Raw genomic sequence first — 25,481 nt, 5'->3', positions numbered from 1 at the left:
CAGTTGGAGCAGGCGAGGCAGCAAATCTAAAGGCATTTTGACCCTGTCATTTTATGATTTTCCACAATCGTTTAACAAAAATGATAACCCAGATTGGCGATGAATCAGCAATGCCCTTGTACTTCTAATCAGCAATGAGGTTGCCACATGGACACTGAACTTATTACATGCAAGAATGAGGTGAAGGGAAATATAAAATTGCAGGTAGCTGTCAAAGGAGTATTTTTCTCAAGATGTGAAATTATCAGTAGAAATGTAAATATTTCTACTGGTGGCTACAATGAAGAAAAATCAAATTACATGACGTGAGGCAGAATAGTCCCAGATTTGCACTAAGTGCAGTAACACTTCGGGTAAAACGACATTTTACCCGCTGGCCGCAATGGCGGCTTTTCACGCCGTATCGTCCCAAACCTGCTGTGTTAATTATGCGTTCCGGAGAATCACACCATTTCCATGGCGGAGAGGCTCGCATTCGCCCGCCATACCATTACCGCGCTGCTTCATCACGCCGGGCGCCATATTCAAAATGCAGCCGCACGCACACACTTCTCAGTGCTTCCAATCCACGTCTGCTGCAAAGAAGACATAGCTCCGAAAGGCAAAATGATTGCAGACCCCAGGTTCAATGACGTGTCCTTTGAGCACCTTTTGGACACCGTGGAGGCTCACCCTGATGTCTTCTACCCCTGCACTGGCCACAGGATGGGCAGCAACATCACTAATCTGGCTTGGGAGGTGGTGGTCTGTACCAATGCCTGCAAAATAGGACAGCCACCCAGTGCAGGAAGAAGATGAATGATCTCCTTCTTTCTGCCAGGGTAAGTCACTCTTCTCTTCACTCTCAACTCACCCAGACAAACCCATTACACACCCACAGGGCCCTCACTCACTGCCAGCTGAAGGGACATCACCATTCTCACACACACCTTCATCGTCCTCATCCCATCCATGGCACCACTCATCACCCACACATGCCAGGCATACTTATCATCTGGCCTTGGCAGGCATCCTAATTACACTCCCTCCATCTCTATCCATACAGGACAAGCTGGCACAGAACAGGAAAGAGAAGTTGTAGACCTGTGAAGGAATGCCAGAAATCAAGGTCCTCACGGACTTTGAAAACAGAGCCATCCAACTGGCCGGCAAGGATCTGTACTGTTCACCCACACCGTCCAGGGACACAAACCTCAGTGGACCTAGCTTTACAGTAACCTTGGGATCACAATCTGGTGAGCACATTGCACTTTCTGGTCTGCAGCAGGTGGCAGCAGGGACTTCCCAAGTGTCTGGCACTCAGAGGACTGCTGAAGGCCAGAACATTGCTGAGTCTGAGTCAGATGATGAGCCCCTGGACTCGGTCATGTCTCAGTTGCTGGAGCTACAAAGCTCGGGAACATCAAGAAGGGATGTTCACTGCATTCCTCATATTGCAAGGCACAATGGAGGAGTCAGTTCACCTTCAGTCTGAGGTGATAGCGCCAGCATGCCAATGTGCTGAGGTCAACACTGGTAGGATGGCGGCCACCATGGAGACCTTGATCCAGGATGTTGCTGCTGCGCAGGCTGAACTCTGTCGCTGGCGCCATAGTTGGCCTCCAATAGTATGTACATGAGAGGGGTGTGGAGCAGCTCGATCTCATTCCAGCTACCCATTCTCCTCAAGGAGTCAGCCAGGGGCCCTTGGGCACCTATAGGGAGGAGGATCAGCAGGTGCACACCCCAGGGCCACCCACCCAGGTGGCTCCAGGAGTGTCCAGCCCATCCGAATCCCCTCTTCCTGTGACCTCAGCAGCTCCAGCTCCACAGGCTGAGGAGGCTGCCACACAGCCTGCCAGAGGACGCCCGCCAAAGTCATCACATACAGGACGTTGCAGTCAGCAGGCTGCCTCCACCTCCGCTGTGGATGTCCATGGTGCACCAAGATGTAACAGCAGGCATAGCAAGGTTAAGAATGTGTAATTTCACAGCCTGGGCACAGGTGTTAACCACGCGTATGTAATGTTCATTATTGTCAATAAACTCCCAAGACTGTCTCTCTGCCTGTGGCTTCTTGTTCTAAAGAGCAATGTTCTTGTCACTCAGATGTGAAACCTTTCTGCACAAGATGAAGGCAGGTGTCTCAGTCCAGGGCCTCTTCCCTGTCCTCTGCGCAGCCTTCAGACTACAGTGATGGCCCAGCCCCTCACTCCCTGGAAGCATTATTGATGCCTGCACCTCCGATGGTGCTGGTCATTGCTGCCAGAATTTCGTGGGCAGGTGTCACAGAGTTCCATCATTCTCTCTGTGGGCTCTCAGCATCTTTTGCGGAGGGGCTGGCCCCCATCATACCAGAACTGTGACCAGTGATGCTGTGCACCTGAAGGGCTCGGGTGTTGAAGGCTACAAAGAATCAGATGCATTTAAAGTTTCACGGCTGCATCTCCATGCTATGACCCTGATCACGGAGTGCAAGCGATCTGCTCTCGGCCGGGCAGGAGTCAGACATTCACAGAGACAATGTGAAGATCTTTGGAATATCCTCAGTGCACGCCATTATCATCCTCCTGCAATCGAGTAGCTATTAGGGCCTCCACTGCATCTCCATGACAGGAGTATTATCATAGAGGGCATGTGCGCTGCCATAAGCCAGACTGGAGTCAAACATTCACAGGTGCAATGTGAGGATCCATGGTGTCTCCTCACTGCATTTCATCATCATCCTCTACAAAGCTGGCAGCTGTGAGGGCCTCCTGAGTGTGCCTGCCTCATCTGGCCAGTGCAAGGGCCTCATCGCTGTCACCATTGTCTTTGAGGACCTCCTCACCCTCATCCCAGTCGACATGCTCCTCATCGGAGGAGACCTCCATCCTCCCCTCAGCCAGATCATCTCCTTTTGCAGTGCCAGGTTGTTCAGGGCACAGGAAATGCGGCCCGCCATTGACGGGCTGGGCGGGCAATCGTGAACTGGTTGTGAAACTGACTTTGGCCTTCTCGCCATATTGTTCGTTCACACCGTCGAGCACTGGTGATTCCACCTGTGATATGGAGAGTAACCACGTCCTAGCAGACTTTGCAATGGGGGATGACACTATGAAAGTTAAAGTAAGACATTCTGATAATGCAAGATAAAAGAAAAATGCTGTGGAGGCTGGAAATCTGAAATGAAAACAGAAATGCTGGAAAATTCAGCAGACCTGACAGCATCTGAGAAGAGAGAAACAGAGTTAACGTTTCGAGTCCATATGACCCTTCTTCAGAGCTGAAAAGAAGTGCAAATGTGATGAAATTTATACAGTCAAACGGAAATCCTGTCAGAGAGAAGAGCAGCACTTCTTCAAGCTAGGCATTTCTGGAAGAGAAGTGGCAGGAGATCATCCTAATTCCGGTGTTCCTATGAAATCCGAGCTTGCTGCCATGCAGGCTCATACTGCTGCCATCATGGCTATGGATACCAGTGCTCAAAGGAGTTTTCAGGGTCTCACAGCAGTCCAACAACCTGATCTCCAGCAGATTATTAGGATTGCTGAGGCACCACCCCAGAGGCTGTGGCAGTGCCTCAGCGGAGCATGAATCCACGGTCCACTGTTAGGATGACACAATTGGTGCTCCCACTGCCACAGTGTCCCTACTGTTGCCTGTCAGCCAGCCCAGATTGCTGATACCCGTGCCGAGGTGGTGCAGTGTGAAGTTGGGCCTTCTAGGCCTTGAGCAGCTCGGGGTGCCTTGTATGTCCATCTGCAGTCTTCTCATTGAAAGTCAGCAGCCATTCTTCAGCCACTAGGGGCTGTACTGCATAGGAACAGTGGACCAGGCAAAGGCTGGCACTAAGGGAATGAACAAGGACAATTCATTGGTTTGTACATGGAATGTTGCAAGTTTTGTTGAATAAAATTGGTGGTATGGAATGGTTATTTTCTGGTGGCTTTTATTTCAGTATTGTGGCTAAGAGGATGTTGTGATGATCCTTACCAGAAGGATGGTAAGGTACGGGATTGTAGTATGGAGGGGTTCTGTTCACAGGTCCTGTCATTCTTTTGAGGTATTGGCAGAACTGCAGAGAGAGAACCCGGGTCAGGATTTTACAGCCCTGCCGTGTTTTTCCCACCTGGCAAATGTTGCGAGCCATTTAAATCTCCATTCAGTTTGGCGGGGCTGGTAATATCCTGCCCGACAGGAGGGGATGTGAAATCCTGGCCCTGGTGTTAGTTAGCACCAGGAGAGTTGAATGTGTTCCTTGTTTTACTCAGGTTTGGCAATAATGAGAGTAAGGGTTGCAGAATTTTAAACAATGGAGGGTGTCCCTGGTTAAAGCCGTATTGCTGAGGGTAAACATGGAGTCTGGGTGCATTGTAGGGAGGGTTACTGGTGTCTGGGAGCATTGGAGGGAGGGTTACTGGTATCTGTCAGCAGTGGGAGAAGAGCGCATCACGAGGTCTGGCAGAATGACTGAGACTGTAGAATGTGTCCTAGCTAAAAGAGTGAGGGTGGTTGGGGGGGAATTAGATTGCACATGGATGAGGATTTAATAACACTGGAGTGTAGATCTTAATTTGAGATAGCACTTGTCACAATAAAGTGCCTTTCCAGTTGTTCCTTGAGGCTTAGAGATTTAAGTTGTGTTTTATTAATTTTTTTGCATTTGTACAGAGGCCAAAATTAGGATAGGGCTACAGTACCATTAAATCATTTTCATTATGTTTGTCCTGTTGTTCTCTTTAGCACCTGTTGGGAGTATTATTAGCAATCGGTATTCCACTAGGGTGGCAGTGATTCTTGGAGGAGTGTTAGCTTCTGCTGGCCTCATTCTCAGCTCATTTGCTACTTGCCTGGAGTACCTCTATCTCTCGCTGGGAGTCCTGACAGGTAAGAATTATAACTACTGTATAAATTTGGTTTTCTGCTATAAAGCCTCTATAAGGTACTCTTAGATTGGGAAAGGTTGGAAAATCAGTGCAACAATGAGAACAGCACTTATAAAGTTGATGAGCTAAAAGGTAACTTCCCACATTGCACCAAGAAGTGAAATGATGATTGGGATTAGAAGACTATCATTGAGCCTTTTTGGCTCTGGAAGATAAAAATGTGGTGGACACTATAAGAGGTGGAAAAACCTTTCTGTATGGGCCGCAGCAGTAACAGTGTCTAAATTAAAATTATGGTTTAAAAACTGTAGAAAGGTGTCTCTGTGGATCCCTACCACTCTTAGTGATTGCCAAAACCTACATGCCAGCTGATATTATTTGGTGCTAGTGGTCAATGATTTGAGGTTCCAGCCACTCGGAAAAATGATGACAAATCTGTTTTGATTGAGCTAGTAAAAATTAAACTACGTTTACTCCATAGAACATAAAAATATTCATTAATTACTGCTGTAAAAGGCTGTCAAATTAAATAGATTTGCTAATCCTCCACTGTTAAATTGATGCGATACTTGGAATTGAAGACAAGCTTTAAAGGTTCTTGTGCTGTGATTCCACTCCACTGGCGATCCTGTTTGTTCCTAGAGATTCCTGCTGAACTCTTTCTCTGGCAGGGAAATCTCCAGAAAGGATCTTGGAAAAGTAATTATGATTCTCTTAAGTCGATTACTTGCTGCTTGGCTTTGCACTTTAAATCCTTGATTCTGGAACAACATGTTGGGATACCATATATGAGGGATTTGACAACTTGTATTTATTAAATAATTTTTGTGTCACAAAGCTTCCCAAAGCACAGGAGCATTAGAAAGCAAAATTTGACACTGAACTACACAAGGAGATATAAGGGCATCTGACCAAAAGCTTAGTCAAAGAGGTAGTTTTAAGGAACCGCTTAAAGGAGGAAAGAGAGGTGGAGAGGCGGACAGGTTTGGAGGGGGAATTTAAAACTAAAGGGGAGGGAATTTTATAGAGCTGACAGAAGTGTGTGGGGTGACTTGATAAGATTCTTGATAGGCAAGGGGGTGAAAGGTTACTGGAGGGTAGGCGGGAAAGCGGAATTGAGGTTACAATCAGATCAGCCGTGATCTCATTGAATGGTGGGGCAGGCCTGAAGGGCCAAGTGGCCTACTCCTGCTCCTAATTTGTATGTTTGTGTGATTTAATTAGGTGGGATGTGAAATTTCAATTCCTGGACATGCAGTGCTGAGATGAAACGCTAAAGTCATTGGCATATTGAGTCTCACACTGGCCCGTGGGAAGTTTGTATTTGTCATATGTTTGCAGGCCGTGAATACTCATTAATGTGAAACAGTTTGCAACAAAGTCTTACCCTCAGGATAAAATCAGCAATGCATGAGAATCTCCTGGCACCCGGCTCATAATCGTGCAAAGGTGATGTGTACCTGTTGGGTTTGTGTCGTTGTGGCCAAGGTAAGCAGGTTTCCACATTGAACTCTGTGGCACAAGGTGGTGGGTGCTGAAATGTTGGTGCTTGGGTGCAGGGAGGTGCGATGGAGGGAAGGGACTAGCATCCTGGGTATGGCGGTCCTGTAAGAGGGTGAGTCGGGGTAGGTGGGTCAAGCAGGGATTGAAAGATGGCTGAAGGGCCTAAAGGGTGGGGTTTTGCGGGTTGAATTGAGGGTTCTGGGTGGCAGAGGGAACAGTCACAGTCAAGGGGGAAGTTGTACTCGGTATGGGGGCAGTCCAGAGTCAGAGTCAGGTATTGGAAGTTCTCATGGGATGGGTTATGGGAGTGAACAAAAGCATGAAGGAGGATAACAGGAGATTTGAGGGTCAGAGTGGCCGCTGGGATGGTCACGGTTGTGGGCAAGTGAGGAGAGAAATGGAATGTGCAGGGACATAATAATAGGGTCTAGAGTAATGAGGGGAGGTTCAAGGGTAATAGAGGAAAGAGGAAAGGTTATGTTGGACAGGTCAAGGATGATGGGACAAGTGTGGGTGTGACAGGGGGAGGGTAGATGGTAGGGGGTTAGGTTTTGAATGTAACATGCACCATTGTCAGTGGTTCACTGAAAATGCACGTTCAACTGCAAGGTTCGCAAATCAAATTGGGAAGAGGGACATTTTGGATAGGTGGAGTTCACGATGTGCACAATTGGCTGATTAAAAGGACTCTAATAAATAGTTAAGCGGATGAGAACTATGGACGAGCAAGCTCTCACACGTATGTCTGCCCTCTTCACACAGTGCAGTTACTGCCAGATCCGTGGGTCTCATTCACCTGATTTTCCTGCAACCTGGGGAGCAAGAGGAGAGAATGTGAGGAAGGAGAGCTCTTGGTGTCCACCAACAGAGGCCACAAAGGCCAACAGCAGGCAGCACCAGAGGGCGAGGCTGGTCCGGACACAAGCATCCAGGGAAGGCATCATGAAGACAGGCACTGGCATGTCAGCATACCCAGAGGATAAGAAGAAACTACCTCCAGATGTCAAAGAGGCGATGCCAGAGACAGTTGAGGATGTCCCAGGAAATGGCCACCAAGCTATATTGAATTGTTCTTCGAGATGTGCAGCCATGGGAATTTGCTTGGAACCCTATGCCAGCGGTGCTCAGGTTACAGTGGCACTCAATTTCCATGCCAGTGGTGGCTTCCAGATCATTACAGGTGGCATCTCACAAGTTCCCACTGATAGGTGCATAAAGAAGGTGACCGATGCCTTATTTAATCATTCCAATGATGTTCTCCACATCAGCACTGATGAAGACAGCCAGGTGGCAAGGTCAGCTGGTATTGGTGTCATCGCTGGTTTTCTTGGATTGCAATGTGCTGTCAGCTGCACTCCTGTGGCCATAAAAGCTCTCTGGGAAGAGTCAGCTGCATTTGTAAATTGTAAGGTGTTTCATTCTGTGAATGTACAATTGGTGTGTGACCACAGGAGAAGAATAATGCAGGTCTGTGCCCATTTCCTAGGGAACACACATCTTGCCAACTCACAGTTCCCAGAGCTTTTTGAAACCCCAGCCAAAGTTGATGGATGGGTCCTCGGTGACCCGGCTATCCCCTGCGTATATGATGGCTGACGTCAGTGAGGCATCTACAGAGTACGACAGAGGAGCACTACAATCAAGCTCATGTGCCCACCAGAGCGAACATTGGGCTTCTTAAAATGCGCTTCCACTACCTTGACCGGTCTGGAGGGGCTCTGAAATATGCATCTAGAGGGTGTCAGAAATAACTGTGGTCTGCTGTGCACTGCACAACCTGTCACTGTAAAGCAGACAGATGTTGCAAGGGGAAGGACGTGCCCTGCCACCTTCCTTTGCTGTGTTAACTCTAAACGTGTGTCCTTTACCACCTAGAATAGAACATGGAGCGTAGCTTTGTCACGTGCACTCGCTAGTGAGTGCAGATACCAAGGACATCTTATGGGTACCTGGGCATCCATGTAGCAGCCTGCCTTGCCCAATTATTCATATCAAGCACCATCTTTAAAATGCTTTGAATGCAACTGCAGCTGTTTCATTTATAATCTTTTGAGAATACTAATATTATAAACTAACTAATAAACAAATTAACTAATGAACTGCCCTTTAAAGAGGCACTGTGACAAAAAAAAAACTTTAAAGGAAACTTAACAAGTTATGTTAAAAGAAGAAACACTCTAACCGTGGCCGTGCCCACCAGTTTCAAAAGGCCTCAAGCATATCGGCGGACATTGCGTGCTCCTTCTCCAAGGGCACCTTGGCACGGATGTAGCTATGGAGGAAAGCAGGCAGTCAGGTCAAATGACCCCCTCAACCATCTGGACCTGTTAATGACTGCCTTGGCCAGGCCCAGGAGCAGGCGAACGAGGAGGTCCTCCACCTTGCTGGCCGCCCTCTCCTGGTGGCCAAAGATCAGGAATATAAGAGCTCAAGTGCAAACAAAACTTGAGGCCACCTCAAATAACAAAACAGGGGCTGCAACCTCGGACAGCCTACAAATACACGGAGCACAGACTCCTTGAGGCCGCAGAAAATACAGGCAGCCTGGAAATCTGTGATCCAACTTAATCTTCTATTGCATGGTACTGCTGAATGCAACATCCCCAATGGTAAAGGGGGAGATTCCCATGTAGAGAGCCTCCCACTGGGGGCCACAGCCACCTCCAGACAGTAGAACAGAATGCCATGACAAGTCTGGATGGTCCACGAAGGCGAGAAATTATAGGGTGCGTTGGGTGGGAAGGTACAAAAGGGATTACCTGTCTCATTATTAGCCACTGAGGGTTAAGTGGGCCAATATCCTCGAAAGTGCATAGATGGGGGAAAAGAGTTTGCCTGCATTTAAAGCCAGAATGATCTTCACAGAAGTAACAATTCACATGAACGTGGAATAAAGAATGCATGAAAATGCAACATACCTCATTCAGGAATAATGTCTGTGCCCCTATCTCCTCTCTAGCCATCACATCGTGAGAAACAGGGCGTGTGCCATGACCGTTACATCTGATACCATGACATGCCCGAACAATTCTCAACAATTATGAATGGTACCAGAAAACAAATCATTTTGTACATTTTTAATCAATTCACATTGAAATTGAAAAACAACCTGTGTCACCTTAGTGTTCATATTTTGTTCAATTTTTGTTTTCTTCCACTACGTCCAGGTGCAACCCCAACATCAGCAGCTGATGTGAAAACACTGCTCAGTATCATGCCCCATTGCCTTAGATGACAGTGGTGGCTGTCCTCTGATGGCGTGAGGCCTTGAGGGCTTAAGGGTCCCTAGTGAGGGTCCCCTGCGCTCATGTAGGGGAGTCCCACTCAGCCTTATGGAATCATTGATGGAAGGGATGAGAAACCGTCGCTAACCCTGGGGTTGTCCTGAGATGCAGGGCCCAGGGCAGCTGGCACATGCTCTGCCTCCATCTGGGTGCAGGATGGCACATTCCTGTCTCCCTTAGAAGAAGGGGTTCTTGGAGAGAGGTCCAGAGACCTCATCCCCCTCTCACTTAGCCACTGAGCCCATGGCTAGAGCAATGGAATTCATGGAGATTGAATGCCTGACCTGGCTCTCTTCTGGCAATGCTGCTCATTTGCACATATACATCATTGATCGCCACACAGGAGACTCCTGCTGAAGATGTATAACTGGCACTTAGCCTTTCAGATTTCAGCTGGCCGTTGATCCATTTCCTGCACTGGAACCAGGAATTGCTTCTCCAAAGCAGTGTCTTCTTTGTGTCTCAAAAAGCAGCTGTCCGTTTTCAGTAAGAAACAGTGAAAAGGTGTTAATACTGTCACCCCATTTCATTGGATTTCTGTTCAAGATTCTCTCTCCATGGCAACCAGATCAGATGGGCATGTGTCTGAGTTTCTGATTCGCATTAAGTTAAAGGAGACATTTTAAAACATAAGCGTCATGTAAAAGACCAGCATTCATAACAATGACAAAACTGACTTTGTATTTTTGGATAATGTCACTGAGGGACAGCATGTAGATAAGAAATAGGAGGGGTCCAAGGATAGAAGCTTGGGGGACACCAGCATTAGCAGAGCAGGAGTGGAAAGAGAAACCATTGGAGTTGATTCTCTGGCTACAATTAGATAGATAGAATGGAACCAGACAATGCAGTCTTACTTGGCTGGATGACAGTGGAGAGGCATTGGATAAGGATAGTGTGATCCACTATGTCAAATGCTACAGACAGGGCAAGAAGGATGAGGAAGGAGAATTTAACTTTGTTACAGTCACACAAGATATCACATGTGACTTTGGTAAGAGCTGTTTTGGTACTGTGGCTGGGGCGGAAATCTGATTGGAAGGATTCAAGCAGCCTTGATTTGGGAACAAGTTGAAGAATTTTGGAGAGGAAAGGGAGTTTGGAGATGGGACAATAATTTACCTGACCTTGGCCTCAACCAGTGAAAATAATTTCTCCCTGTATATCCTTCCTGTTTCCTTATATCGTGATAACTTTGATGAAAATTTAACTTCCTAAATTCCAGGAAATGCAACCGTAGTTTGTGTAATCCCTCATAATATAACCCTTGGAGTTCAGGCATCATTCTGGTAAATCTAGGCAGCACTCCTTCCACAGTCAATAAACATACCCTTCCTAAGGTATAGAGCTCAGAATTGCTCACAGTCTTCCAGGTGTGGCCTAAACAGCATTTTGTGTAGATACAGCATGATTTCTATCCCTTTGTATTCTAGTCTAGATATGGAGGCCAGAATTCTATTAGCCTCTCTGATTATTTTCTCTACCTGTTCATGATATTTTAATGATTTATCAACCTGGACTCCCCCCCTCCCTAATAAATATTTTTTAAGAAAGGGAGTAGCTAAAGTGAGCGTGGAACCCTTGGAGGATGCGTCTGGAGAATTGATAACGGGGATCAGGGAAATGACAGATAATATTAAACCAATATTTTGCATCAGTTTTCACGATGGAGGACACTATAAATATCCCAAAGATATCAGATAAACAAGGAGCTAATGGGAGGAAAGATCTTGTAACAGTCTCTATCACAAGAGACAAAGTATTTGACAAACTAATGGAAATAAAGACAGACAAGTCACCAGGACCTGATGACCTGCATCCAAGGGTTTTAAAGGAAGTGGCTGCAGAGATAGTGGAGGCATTGGTCGAAATATTCCAGAACTCACTGAATACCAGGGAGGGCCCCAGCGGATTGGAAAACCGCTAATGTGATGCCCCTGTTCAAGAAGGGAGGGAGACAAAAAGCGGGAAACTATAGGTCAATCAGCCTAAAATCTGTTATTGGGAACATGCTAGAATCCATTATTAAGGAAGAAATAGCAAGACATTTAGAAAAGCTTAACACAATCAGAGTCAACATGGTTTTGTGAAAGGGAATTCATGTTTGATAAATTTGCTAGCGTTCTTTGAGGATATAACAAGCGGAATTGATAAAGGGGAACCGGTAGATGTAGTGTATTTGGATTTCCAGATGGCATTCGATAGGTGCCACATAAAAGGTTATTGCACAAGATAGGAGCTCACGGTATTGGGGGTAATGTATTAGCATGGATTGAGGATTGATTTACCGAAGAAAGAGAGTCAGGATTAATGGCTCTTTTTCAGGTTGGAAAGATGTAGCTAGTGGAGTGCCACAAGGATCAGTCCTAGGGCCTCAATTATTTACTACCTATATTAATGACTTGGAGGAGAGAGTAGAGTGTAATGTATCCAAATGTACTGACGATACAAAAATAGGTGGGAGAGTATGTTGTGATGAGGACATAAGGAATCTGCAAGGGGATATAGACAGGTTGAATGAGTGGGCAAAAACTTGGCAGATGAAGTTTAATGTAGTAAAGTATGAGGTCATGCACTTTGGTAGGAAGAATCAAAAGGCAGACTATTATTTAAATAGAGAGAGACTACAAAAAAGTGCAGCACAGAGGGATCTGGGGGTTCTTGTGCATGAAACATAAAAAGTTAGCATGCAGGTGCAGCAAGTAATTAACAAGGCAAATGGAATTTTGGCCTGTATTGTTAGGGGATTGGAGTTTAAAAATAAGGGAGTCTTGTTACAACATACAGGATGTTGGTGAGGCCGTACCTGGAGTACTATGTACAGTTTTGGTCCCTGTATTTAAGAAAGCATGTACTTGCATTGGAGGCAGTTCAAAAGAGATTCACTAGGCTGATTCCTGGGATGAAAAGATTGACTTACCAAGAACGGCTAAACAGGTTAGGCCTTTATTCATTAGAGTTTAGAAGAATGATGGGTGATCTTATTGAAACGTATAAGGTTCTGAGGGGGCTTGACAAGGCAGAAGTTGAGAAGATGTTTCCACTAGTGGGGGAATCTCGAACTAGGGAACATAGTGACAGTTTAAGGGGACACTCATTTAAAACTGAGATGCAAAGGAATTTCTTCTCTCAGAGGGTAGTAAATGTCTGGAATTTTGTTCCCTAGAGAGTTGTGGAGGCTAGACCACAAAGTATTTAAAGAGGAGGTAGAAAGATTTTTGAAATATTGGAGAGTTGAGGGCTATGAATAGTTGGCACGAAAGAGGAGTTGAGGCCTGAGACACATCAGCCATGATCTTGTTGAATGGTGGGGCAGGCTTGGGGGGCCAACTAGCCTACTCCTGCTGCTATTTTTTATGTTCTTATGTTCCACTGTTTCTAGCTTTTCACCACTTTTGGTGCAAAGTGGATGATGTCTCATTGTCTGCATTGACATCTTGAACTAGGGGAAGTAGTTACAGAATAAGGGGGCACTCATTTAAAACTGAGATGCAAAGGAATTTCTTCTCTCAGAGGGTAGTGAATGTCTGGAATTCTGTTCCCTGGAGAGTTGTGGAGGCTAGATCACTGAAAGTATTTAAAGAGGAGATAGGTTTTGAAATATTGGGAAGTTGAGGGCTATTCAACTAGCCCTCAGGTACAATCCTGAAATCCTATTTGAAAGAGCTATCCAATTAATAATAAAAACTGCGGATGCTGGAAATCCAAAACAAAAACAGAATTACCTGGAAAAACTCAGCAGGTCTGGCAGCATCGGCGGAGAAGAAAAGAGTTGACGTTTCGAGTTCTCATGACCCTTCAACAGAACTAGATCTGTTCTAGATTCTAGTTCTGTTGAAGGACTCGAGACATCAACTCTTTTCTTCTCCGCCTGTGCTGCCAGACCTGCTGAGTTTTTCCAGGTAATTCTGTTTTTGTTTTGGATTTCCAGCATCTGCAGTTTTTTGCTTTTAACAGAGAGCTATACCTTGAGTGCCCTACCATCCATTCTTAATTAGCACATTCGTTTAGATAATATCACCAACTTCAACACCTCTGTGTTCTTTTGTTCTTTTGTCTGTGACATCTTTTGATCATCTGCTCCTATCACTGCTTGCTTGTCCCTACAACCACACCAACCCCCTCCACTTCTCTCCCCCCACCCAACTACCACCCCCACCCCCCCCCCCCCCCCCCCCCCCCAACCCCCGCCCACCCCCCCAAACTTAAACCAGCTTTTATTTCACCCCTCTTCTTGGATTCACCCAGTTCTGCTGAAGGGTCATGAGGACTCGAAACGTCAACCCTTTTCTTCTCTGCCGATGCTGCCAGACCTGCTGAGTTTTTTCAGGTAATCCTGTTTTTGTATCCAATTAGTAATGCTTGCTTTATCTAAGCCCCACTGCGTCGCTCATGTTTCCATTTCAAAGCCAACATTGGATGGCTCCACACAAGGGTATAGAAAAGAATTGAAAGGAGGGCTCGTGCTACCATGGTGGCCTCAATGCTGACAGACCCCTGGTTTCCCCATCCCCAACACAAGTTTTAATCCCTGGAAGAGAAGTTATAACTCCCACTATTTTATTTAGTAAGTAAAAGTAGTGAGTGCTTTGTGAGTTTACACAGAATAGGGCTGGGTGAAAAAAAAACAATTATTGAGATAAATGCTGCTGTAAAAATCATTGACATGCAAAAGAACTTGCCTACCATGTGCCACTGGTGTCCAGCTGTAAGATCCTGAATTGATATGGACTGCAGCAGTTCAAGTAGGCAGCTCACCACCACCTTCTCCAGGGTAATTAGGGATGGGCAGTAATGCTGGCCTAGTCAGTGATGCTCATATCCCATGAATGAAAAAAAAAATGACTACATATATGCAGTCTTTGTTTTGTTGGGCTATTTCACTCATCTCACAATATTGATGGACAAACCAACTAGCAGACACCCTGAAGTTTCTTGTGCACCTCTATGTGATTGGGGACCTCTATTTGAGAACCATCCTTTGGACTACTGGTGGTAGAAAGCGGAAAGCGGAATCTGGAGACAGCATATGTATTTGTAAATTATAAAGTAATTGAGTGTTTAATTGTATTCAGGTGGTGGGCATTAACTGGGGATTCACTTGTGCTTCTCTATGTAGAAGCAAACTGAAACTGTGGTTGTTGAGTTAGAAGGTACAGGTTTCTGATGTGTATCTCTGTAAATAAAACCTATAAAGTGTGTCCAGATTAGGCTGTAACTTTATGTTGTATCTCCTAGCTTTCTGGAATAAAACATACCTCATAATAAAAAAAATAATTGTTTTCTATTGCAGGTTGTGGATATGCTTTAGCTTATTCTCCAGCCGTATCAATTGTGGGAAAGTACTTCTGTAAGAGGAAAGCTGTGGCATATGGGTTGGCCATGTCAGGAAGTGGAATTGGAACTTTTGTTTTAGCCCCAGTGGTTCAGCTGCTGATTGAACAGTACTCTTGGCGTGGGGCATTACTGATCCTCGGAGGCCTTGTAGCTAATATTTGTGTCTGTGGTGCTTTGCTGCGGCCCCTCCCTCTTATTGAGGATCTGTCCAGTTCGACCATAAGTAATAATGCAAGCAGAAAAAATTCTGAGGAATGCAGCTATAAACCACAATGTGATGACTTTCAACTGCCCAGCCCTTCTGCAGATTCAAGTTTCATCAGCAAAGAGAGTGTCAACAAGCAACCTTGTAGCTGCTGTCCATCGTATAAAGAATATGCCTTCCTCCTGACGCCAGACTTCCTTGTATTTGCTGCATCACTGCTGTTCTTAGCCTATGGCTGCAACACTCCTTTTGTACACCTTGTACCATATGCGATAAGTGTTGGGGTCAGCCAACAACAAGCAGCCTTCCTAATGTCAATACTTGGCATCATAGACATTATTGGCAACATTTCATTTGGCTGGCTAACAGACAGAAGGTAAGGATAAAAAAGTTTTGGATGTTGTCCTGCACTAAAATTAAAGGAACTCGTAGGCTAGAGGATAAATTGCAGCATTGGTGGCACCAAGATTATTGTCAGTGGTATGAAGAGTCAGGTGTCTCAGCCCCAGAACCCAATGATGCCAGCAGCATTTTCTGCTCAACTTATACTGACTTTGTGGTGTAATTTATCTGGAATAGTTTCGGAAATATCTTCTGTCATCTCCCCACCACTTCCACAATTTATTGCTGTGGACATAAAGTACACCAGCTCGTGGGTGAGCACATTATAATACCATACAAGGGCAGAAATCAGCCATCTGATTCCCACCACTTCTACCGTTCTGAAGAATTTCTGCCTCCGTAGGAAGGATTTCGTTGAATTTTTAATTTACATCTTGAACCCATTAACTCTAAGCCACTAATGTACTAAAAATATTATTAATGGAGTACTTTATATACTTTAATAATTCATCTTATACCATTGGCCCGTATAGCCCCATTTGTCTCTTTTTGCAACCATTCTCTCAATTATTATTTTCTATTTAGCCTATCTTTTTGATACCATGTTTTATTAATTAACGCCTTTGACTAGTATATGTCCCTCATTCTTTGCAGTTTCTACTGTTTATCATCAAGTTGTAAACTTTTATAAAGACTGGATCTTAATAGACTTAAATATACCCCTGAGGGCCATTTCTCCAAGCTCATCAAAAATGTATTGATACGAATACATTAATAGGTATCGGCAATGTCAACAGTATCAGATGAGAGAGTATGTGCACAACACTAGAAGAATAGAGAGAGAGTAGAATAAGCTTTATTGTGCACCTGGGAATGCTAAATGATGTCGTTGGACGCTAGGAATAAAAGACTTCCATTCCTTAGTATAGATGCCAGTTAATCCTAGATAAACCAAAGTTTCAAAACATTTTGTGAATCTCCCATATAAATGGCTGGAGAAGGATAATGATTCTCTGTGAAAATGGATTAATCTTCCTCTGCACACTTCCTCTGGGCAGTTGCCTGCGCTGGGAACCATCTGAAAACATGATTTAGATCTGTGTTACACAAATAGTTACCCAGAAAACGCTAGAAGAATTGAAGCCTCTTCTAACCTCTAGGTAACTATTGTGAAGACCCAGACTGACCCCCACCCCCCCCAACCCCACCCCACCCCACCCAGGGGACTCCCCCACACCCCTGAACCCCCAGGGGACTCCCCCAACCTGACCCCCTTCCCGGCCCTGCAAGCCCGACCCAAACCAGCCCAAACCCCCTTGGACCGACCCGACCTGACCCTCTCCCCAACCTCTGACCCATCTCCATCCAAGGCCCACCACCACCACCACCACCCCCCACCCCCACCCCCCACCCCCCACCATGGTCCAAATCCCTCCCACCCCACCCCCCAATTACGGCACAAACAGGCCATTTGGCCCAACCAGTCTATACAGGCATTAATGCTCAACTCAAACCTCCTCCATTTTTCATCATCTAAATCTATCATCATAATCAATGTTTCCCTACCCCCTCATTGGATTGTATAACTTCCCCTTAAATGCATCCATACTATTCGCTTCAACCACTCCCTGTGATAGCAAGTTCCACATTCTCACCACTCTTTGGGTAAAGACGTTTCTCCTGAATCCCCTACTGGATTTCTTGGTGACTATTTTATACTGATGGCGTCTAGTCTTCCCCACATTCTTCCCCGATCAACTCTAAGAAAACCTTTCATCATTTTGAAAACCTTTATTTGGTTGCCCCTCAATCTTCTTTTCAAGGTTTCATCAGAACTGATTTTTATACTTGCTCAGTAACTGTTGTCTAAAACAGTTCTACTAAAGTTTAAGTGTTTGTTGCTTCTAAACTGATAAGGTGTGTAATAGTAGCCCTAGATATAAAGTGGCATGGCAATACCTGACACCACAATAACTTTATATGAAGATCACAATTACAAGCAATGGGAGCAGGGGGAGTAGGCCATTTGGCCCATTAAGCCTGCTCCACCATCCAATAAGATCATGGCAGAACTGATTGTGGTCTCAACTCCATTTTCCTGCCTGCCCTCCACAACTCTTGTCTCGCTTGTGGATCAAAGACCTATCTAACTCAGCCTTGAATATATTCAATGACCAAGCCTCCACTGATGTCTAGGAACAGAACGCCATAGACTAATGACACTTTGAGAGAAAAAAAGCCTCCTCATCTCCATCTTAAATGGGAGACCTCTTTTTTTTAAACTGTGCCCCCTTATCTAGACTCCCCATGAAGGTAAACATTCTCACAGCATTTACCCTGTCAAGTCCTCTCAGAATCTTATGTGTTTCAATAAGATTGCCTCCCATTCTCCTAAACGCCAATCACATAGAATCAAAGTTTCCTCACAAGACAGCCCCTTCATCCCAGCAATCAGCCAAATGAACCTTCTCTGAACTGCTTCCAATGCAGATATATCCCTTCGTAAGTGAGGAGACCAAAACTGTTCAAGATACTCCAGGTGTGGTCTCACCAATGCTTCGTACAGTTGCAGCAAGACTCCCCTACTTTTATACCCCACCCCCTTACAAAAAAAAGCCCAATATTCAATTTTCTTAATCACTCAGTTACAAACCCATTATTAAGTATAGCAGAATTTTTTTTATTCTAGTGCAATGTACATGTTTATTTTGAAATTAGAATTTATTTTAAAATTAAAACTTTCAGTAAAATTTTATGGCTTTCTAGTTCTGTATTTTTCTTGGAATAATTTGGTATTTTAGGGTACATGAAATTAAAATATTTAAAATGAAATCATTACACCTTACTGCAGAAGTCTTAACTCATGGATTAATGCCACCTTCTTCAGTTCTATGTCCAAAGGCAGGTCTAACTCACAGCACCACAACCTCCACCTTGGGTAGGGCAAAGAGGCAGGTCCCGAATCCACCCTAGACAGAACGGAGATCAAACCCTGTGGTACTGGCAGCAATCTGATCCACGCCAGCCGTCCAGCCAACTGAGCCAACCAACCCCTAAAGAGTCCAAATCACTGTGGCAACATCACATTTACATGTGTGCTGTAGTCCAGAGCTATAAATAGTAATGGCAGAGGCTCTAATTTTCTTTCTACCACATGGCTGACCAGGAATCTCTCCCACTCTTACTGCCTGTCATTGGTGTAGTTAGAAGGATTTATATGTTGACACTCAACCTGCTTGGCCACATTATGTGTGTGCATTTCATTGCCATCAAGCCCTGGGATAGGACTTGAAACTGGAGCTTTTGCCTTATAGGTAGGGACATCACCACCATGCCACAAGACATCCCGCAAGCAAATGATATCATCCTAAAATACTGACACTACTTAAAAAAAATCATTTATAAACACTTTTCATGCTGCCCCAAAAGGCTACAAAATTAATTATTTTTGATTCACAGTTACTAATATAGACAAACACGGGTAACCATTTTGTGAACCTTAAGAACCCATAAAACAGCAATGACTAATTTAGCCTTTTTGGAGCTGTTGGATAAGGGGTAAATGTTGAATAGGATACAGGAACAACTGCTTTGCTTTTCAAAAGAGTGTCATGGGATCTTTCGCATTCACTTGACAAGGCAGTTGTAACCTCTATAGCATCTCATCTGAGATAGCACTTTGGACAATGCAACAGTCCCTCATTGCTGCACTGAGGTGTCAGCCTAAATTATGTGCTCAAGTCCCCCAATTCATACAGCCAACATCCACCTCCTCCTGAAGATCCACAAACATGAACACACCAGTATACCCATTGTTTTAGCTTGCCCTTGCCAACAGAACTTATTTTGTCCTATCTTGACTCTATATTTTTTCTCCTTGTGCACCCTCTTCCCACCTACATTTGTGACTCTTCCACTATCCTTTGCCACTTTAACTGAGTCCAATTTTTGACCCTAACCATCTCCATTTCATTCTGGATGTCTGATCCCTTTACATCTTCATGAATCTATACAAACTTCTGGACTTAATATTGACTTCAAGAAATTCTAACCTCTGCCTCCATTTTTTTGAAAAGCAGGTCCCGGTAATGATTTTGCCTTTGCCATTACCAGCTCTTCCAGATCCATCTTTTTCTTTGCCCCATCATCTCTTTTGCCATTGAATCTCTTTCTGCCTTCCACCTCATCAGAGACCTTTGTTCCTCCTTCCTCGTGCCTTACCCTGCCTCCATTTTTCTACTACCCTCTTCCCCTACCTCAAAAGGGTCACCTGTCACTTGTTCCATGTTCTTTCACAGAGTGCTGACCCTTATTCTGCTATTAACACCTTCTGCTTTCTTACCTTTATGCCACTATCAGCACCTTTTTTAGTCTTCGCCACCACCATTAACACTCCCTTTGTCTTGTGTCCATGATACCTTTTAGCCCCCACCTTTCATGGACCTACTACCCTGCTTTACCTTGCTCCACCAACCACCCCCCTCCCCACCCCCCACCTTAAACAGTATAAAATCAATCACATTTCTACTTCTCTTTAGCTTTGAAGAAGTCATGTGGACTCGAAACGTTATCTGTTTCTCTCTCCACAGATGCTGTCAGACCTGCTGAGTTTTTCCAATATTTTCTGTTTTTATTTCATACTTCCAGCATCTGCAGTATTTTGCTTTTACCCTGCCTCTGTACTTGTTTAAAACCTGCTACGTCTCTGTTACCTGTTCTGATAAAAAAGACATTGACCTGGAACGTTACCTTTGTTTCTGCCTCCACAACTGTTGCCTGACTCGCTGAGTGTTTCTCGCATTCTCTGTTTTTATTTCAAATTAACTGATAAGCTTTAAGTCTGTGGAGAAGAATGTGAGTGTAGTTCAATCTGATTTTTATATGGCTATCATGGTTCAAAGTCTTACTTCCACATGCATGGTGTTTTATTTCATTTGAAGAGAAATTTTTTTCTGTTGTTTGGAGACTTGCATCAGTCTGATTTATTGTATCTAGAATCTACCTTAATGGTCTTAATCAGTTTTAAGTAGGAAAGAATGGCCATTACTTGTGCAACAGTTGTCCATACCGAGTGTAATGAAACATACCAGGACATTAGGAATTTACTTATTGGCCACTTTATTCAAACTGGATATTAATATTTTTATTCTAGCAACCCTCTCTCTTTAATTCTGCAGGTGGTTGAAGAAGTACCGCAAATACTGTTACATTTTGACAATTGGGCTGGATGGTCTCTGCTCTCTGTTCATTCCCATTCTGAGATCTTTTCCACTCCTTGTTCCCTATGCCGTTCTTTATGGATACTTTGATGGGGCTTATGTTGCTCTTATCCCAGTAGTAACATCAGATATAGCAGGAAATGCTTTCCTCTCCTCTGCTCTGGGAATAGTTTACTTTATTCATGGGATACCTTATCTGATCGGACCACCAATAGCAGGTCAGTACATAATCTATTCTTCTCCGTCTTCTTGAGTTCTCGGCCCAGGGGTAAGTCCTTGGCAATTATTGACCCAACCATGGCAAAATACTGTGCCATTTAACTACAGGTAGGGTGAGGGGGCAAGTCTACCTGAGCCAGGATGGAGATTGAACCCCATGCTGTTGCCATTAATCTGATCCCCACACCAGTTCCCCACCATCCCCCCTCCACCCCCCACCACCCCACCACTGAACATAACCTAATAAGATTTTCTTTTATTGTAAGTTTATTTTGAATTTTTCACTGGTTTGTTTTATTTAATATTTTAACATGTTTCAGCTAGTGTCAGTTAAACTGTACTTTTGCAATTGGGCAATTGGCAGCCGTTGGATGTAAAGGCCCCAGAGCTCTCACCTGAAGGTGCAACCGCCCAGACAAGGCTTTGTGCTGAATGCTCACCCCTTAGCAGGATGGCAGTATATATGCTGCTGAGCTTTCAGGCCAGTCAAATGTAACATAGACAAAGTAGGCCAAATGGGCACCTGCCAAACCTCCATGGTTTGAGGAGTGACATAAAAAATAATAATATTAATATTAACTTATTTGCTATTCTCTGCCCAAATATTTGACATGTGTTCCAGTCAGCCCCTGTGCCTCTAACATGCAGCCCATGTTCCAGCAGAACCAAATTAATACATTCACCCGAGTCTTAACCAAACCTACCATTCATCACTTCCATGAGTAGTGTAGGATTGGCTGCAGAATTATCTTGTCAACTGTGACGGTTGTTCTGAAAGGATTGAGGGAGATTGAGTACACCTCCCAGTGGTTTTCACTCACAGTCTTTCAAAAGCCGTGGCTGGCTGGGAACTTAACAGCTGACTCACTTGTGAGTGATATTCCTTATTGGTTTTAATAGTAGGGGGATTGTATTATATATCAATAAGTTATTGCTGCCAGAACTACTATCCAAATTGACTTGCATGTCTGAATTAGCTTCCACCTAAGCTTGCACCAATTATGTGGGTTAATGTTATTGTTGGTGCCCTGACACGTTACATGTGCCATGCCCATAAGGTGTAACAGTTCTTTTGGTTGTGGGAGTGGTGTATGTTTGCAATAGGGAAGCTGCAACTAAGTACTGATTTTATTCAAAAACCCTTTTTCCCTTTGCAGGTTGGTTGGTGGATACAACAGCAAGCTATACAGCAGCTTTCCTCGTCAGTGGGTTGTCCATGATAATCAGCTCCACGTTGGTCATTTCTGCTGATTGGATAAGCAAATGCAGAAATTCAGTTGACCTTCAAACTGCTGTCATAGAGTCAGAACCTAGCACTACAACTTTTCAGACTGCATCAAATGATCCAATATAAAAACAAGAGTTCGTAGAACACTGTTACATTAAGAAAATACAGGCAAAAAAATTACTGGCACATAGAAAATTCCTCAAAACGTGGAAACATTTTAAAGTAGGCAATCTTTGTACTTGAATAGCTATTGGTAACGATTTTGTCAAATTCTTTCAATGCCAAAGTATTTTCATATCTGTATATATAATAGTTTTAAAAAAACCATTTTGATCTCCTTCAAACATGTCACAAGTTCCTATGGACTTGCTAACTGCATCTCCACAGATCTATAACAGTACCTATTTTTCCAATAAAAAGGGCCCGTGTGTGGACATGTGACTCCCATAAATTTATCAGATTTTAAGTGATTGTATATCTGCCCAGTGTCAGTTTAATTCTCATACCTCTTGTTGACGCTGGGGCAGTTGAAATTTTTAAGACTGTGATCAACACATTTTTGTTCTTTAAGGTTATAAAGGGATATGGAACTAAGGTGGGTAAATAGATTTGAGGCACAGATCAGCCAAGATTTAATTAAGTGGGGGAACAAGCTCGACGGCTGAATACCTACTCCTGTTTCTATGCTGAAGCTTTCTGTGGTTTGGCTTACTATTAATCGATATGTATTTGGCTATTAAATTGCTTGTTGTGATTTACTTTTGGCAAGCACTGTAACTTCTTACATATAATGTAAGAAAAATGTAATATATACAGACTCCTGAGGCTAAGGGAGGAATCATGCAAGCATGAAAAGAAAGAGATTGATCCATTTGTGTTAAGAAGGTTGGAAGTTGTTCTTGTTACAATACAAAAGGATTTATTAGAACAGATCCAAGTGCTGTCTTTTGGAATTTCTAGGAGTGGCTTTGAATTTTGAAGAGAGTTTCACCTCCTTTTGTATTGAGAGAGAAAATAAGACATCAGAATCCTAGAATGATACAGCTCAGAAGGAGGCCGTTTGGCCCATCGTACACCAAGCCTGTAGAGCTATCCAATTAATCCGCAAACATTCATTCCCTCCACCACAGATGCACAGTAGCAGCAGTATGTACCACCTAAAGGTGCACTGCAGGAACTCACCAAGGCTCCTTAGGCAGCACCTTCCAAGCCCATGACCGCTACTGTCTAGAAGGACAAGGGCACGAGATTGATGGGAATACCACCACCTGGAAATTCCTCTCCAAGCCACTCACCATCCTGACTTGGAAATATATTGCCATTCCTTCACTGTCACTGGATCAAAAACCTGTAACTCCCTTCCTAACAGCACTGTGGAAGTACCTACACCTCATGGACAGCAGTGGTTCAAGAAGGCAGCTCACCACCACCTTCTCAAGGGCAATTAGGGATGGGCAATAAATAATGGCCCAGCCAGTGACGCCCACACCTCATGAATGAATAAAAACACATTTTTAAAAAATTCCATTCCCCTTCTCCTCCATTGTCCTTTATGTTTTTTCTCCTTTCAGGTGTTTATCCACTTATCTTTTAAATGTTCCTATTGAATCTCCTTTCAGGCATTGCAGATCCTAACAGCCCACTGGGTAACACAAAAATTTACTCCTGTCACCTCTGATTCTTCTGCCAACCACCTTAAATCTGTGTCCTGTGGTTTCCAATCATTCTGCTGCTGGAGGCAGTTTCTCAAATTTACTCTATTAAAACCAATCATGATTTTGAACATCTCTTTCAAATCTCCCGTTAACCTTCTCTACTCTAAGGAGAACAATCCCAGCTCTAGTCTTCCCAAAGAACTGAAGTCCTCCCATTGCTGGCACCATTCTCATAAATCTCTTCTACACCATCTCCAAGGCCTTTACATCCTTCCCAAAATATGGCACACAGAGTTGGACACAATATAACAAGCAGAGTTGTTAAAGGGGAACTGGTAGTTGCAGTGTATTTGGATTTCCAGAAGGTATTCGGATTTTGTGCCACATAAAAGGTTATTGTACAAGATAAGAGCTCACAGTATTGGGGAGAGGGTAATGTAATAACACGGATTGAGGATTGGTTAACACACACAAGACAGACAGTCAGGATTAATGAGCCTTTTTCAGGTTGGAAAGATGTAACTAATGGAGTGCCACAAGGATCAGACCTAGGGCCTCAATTATTTACTATCTATATTAATGACTTGGAGGAGGAGGAGGTAGAGTGTAATGTATCCAAATTTGCTGACAATACAAAAATTGGTGGGAGGGCATTTTGTGATGAGGGCATAAGGAATCTGCAAAGGGACATAGGGTGAGTGAGTGGGCAAAAACTTGGCAGATGGAGTTTAATGTAGGAAAGTGTGAGGTCATGCACTTTGGTAGGAAGAATCAAAAAGCAGACTAACATTTAAATGGAGAGAAACTCTAAAAAAGTGCAGCACAGAGGGAGCTGGGTGTTCTTGTGCGTGAAACACAAAAAGTTAGCATCAGGTGCAGCAAGTAATTAAGAAGTCAAATGGAATTTTGGTCTGTATTGCTAGGGGTTTGTAGTTTAAAAATAGGTTAGTTTTGTTACCACTTTATAGGGTGTGGGTGAGGCTGCGCCTAGAGTACTGTGTATAGTTTTGGTCCCCATATTTAAGAAAGGATACACTGGCATTGGAGGCAGTTCAAAAGAGATTCATTAGGCTGATTCCTGGGATGAAGGGGTTGACTTATCAAGAACGGCTAAACAGGTTAGGTTTTATTCAATAGAGTTTAGAAGAATGATCTTATTGAAACGTTCAAGATCCTGAAGTGGCTTGCCAGGGTAGATATTGAGAAGATGTTTCCACTAGTGTGGGAATCTCGAACTAAGGGACATAGTTACAGAATAAGGGACACCCATTTAAAACTGAGATGTGTAGGAATTTCTTCCCTCAGAGAGCAGTGAATGTCTAGAATTCTCTACCCCAGAGAGTTGTGGAGGCTAGATCACAAAGTATTTAAAGAGGAGGTAGATAGGTTTTTGAAATATTGGGGAGTTGAGGGCTATGAGGAGCTGGCATGAAGGAGGAGTTGAGGCCTGGGGGCAGATCAGCCATGATATTATTGAATGGCAGGGCAGGCTTGAGGGCCCGAATGGCCTACTCTTGCTCCTATTTCTTATGTTCTTATGTTCTTATACTCTAGATGAGGCCTAACCACTGTTCTATAAAGGTTCAGTGTGATTTTCTTGCTTTTGTACTCTGTTCCTCTATTGATGAAGCCAACAATCCCA

General features: G+C 44.0%; 1 protein-coding gene across 1 annotated transcript in view; it reads left to right on the top strand.

The window, feature by feature from the left end:
• slc16a12b (solute carrier family 16 member 12b) overlaps positions 1-22,410 on the top strand; it is a 31,104-nt gene extending 8,694 nt beyond the window's left edge. Inside the window, exons 3-6 of the mRNA XM_041210188.1 lie at positions 4,705-4,848; positions 14,928-15,552; positions 20,696-20,955; positions 22,114-22,410. Coding sequence (XP_041066122.1) covers positions 4,705-4,848; positions 14,928-15,552; positions 20,696-20,955; positions 22,114-22,310 — 1,226 coding nt within the window. The 3' untranslated portion in view covers positions 22,311-22,410. The remainder of the gene's footprint in view (positions 1-4,704; positions 4,849-14,927; positions 15,553-20,695; positions 20,956-22,113) is intronic.
• The last annotated feature ends 3,071 nt before the right edge of the window (positions 22,411-25,481 follow it).

Source organism: Carcharodon carcharias, chromosome 17 (assembly GCF_017639515.1).
Source record: "Carcharodon carcharias isolate sCarCar2 chromosome 17, sCarCar2.pri, whole genome shotgun sequence".
Taxonomy (NCBI): Eukaryota; Metazoa; Chordata; class Chondrichthyes; order Lamniformes; family Lamnidae; genus Carcharodon; species Carcharodon carcharias.
Note: the sequence above shows the minus strand (reverse complement) of the source record. Positions and strands in the feature narration are given on the sequence as shown.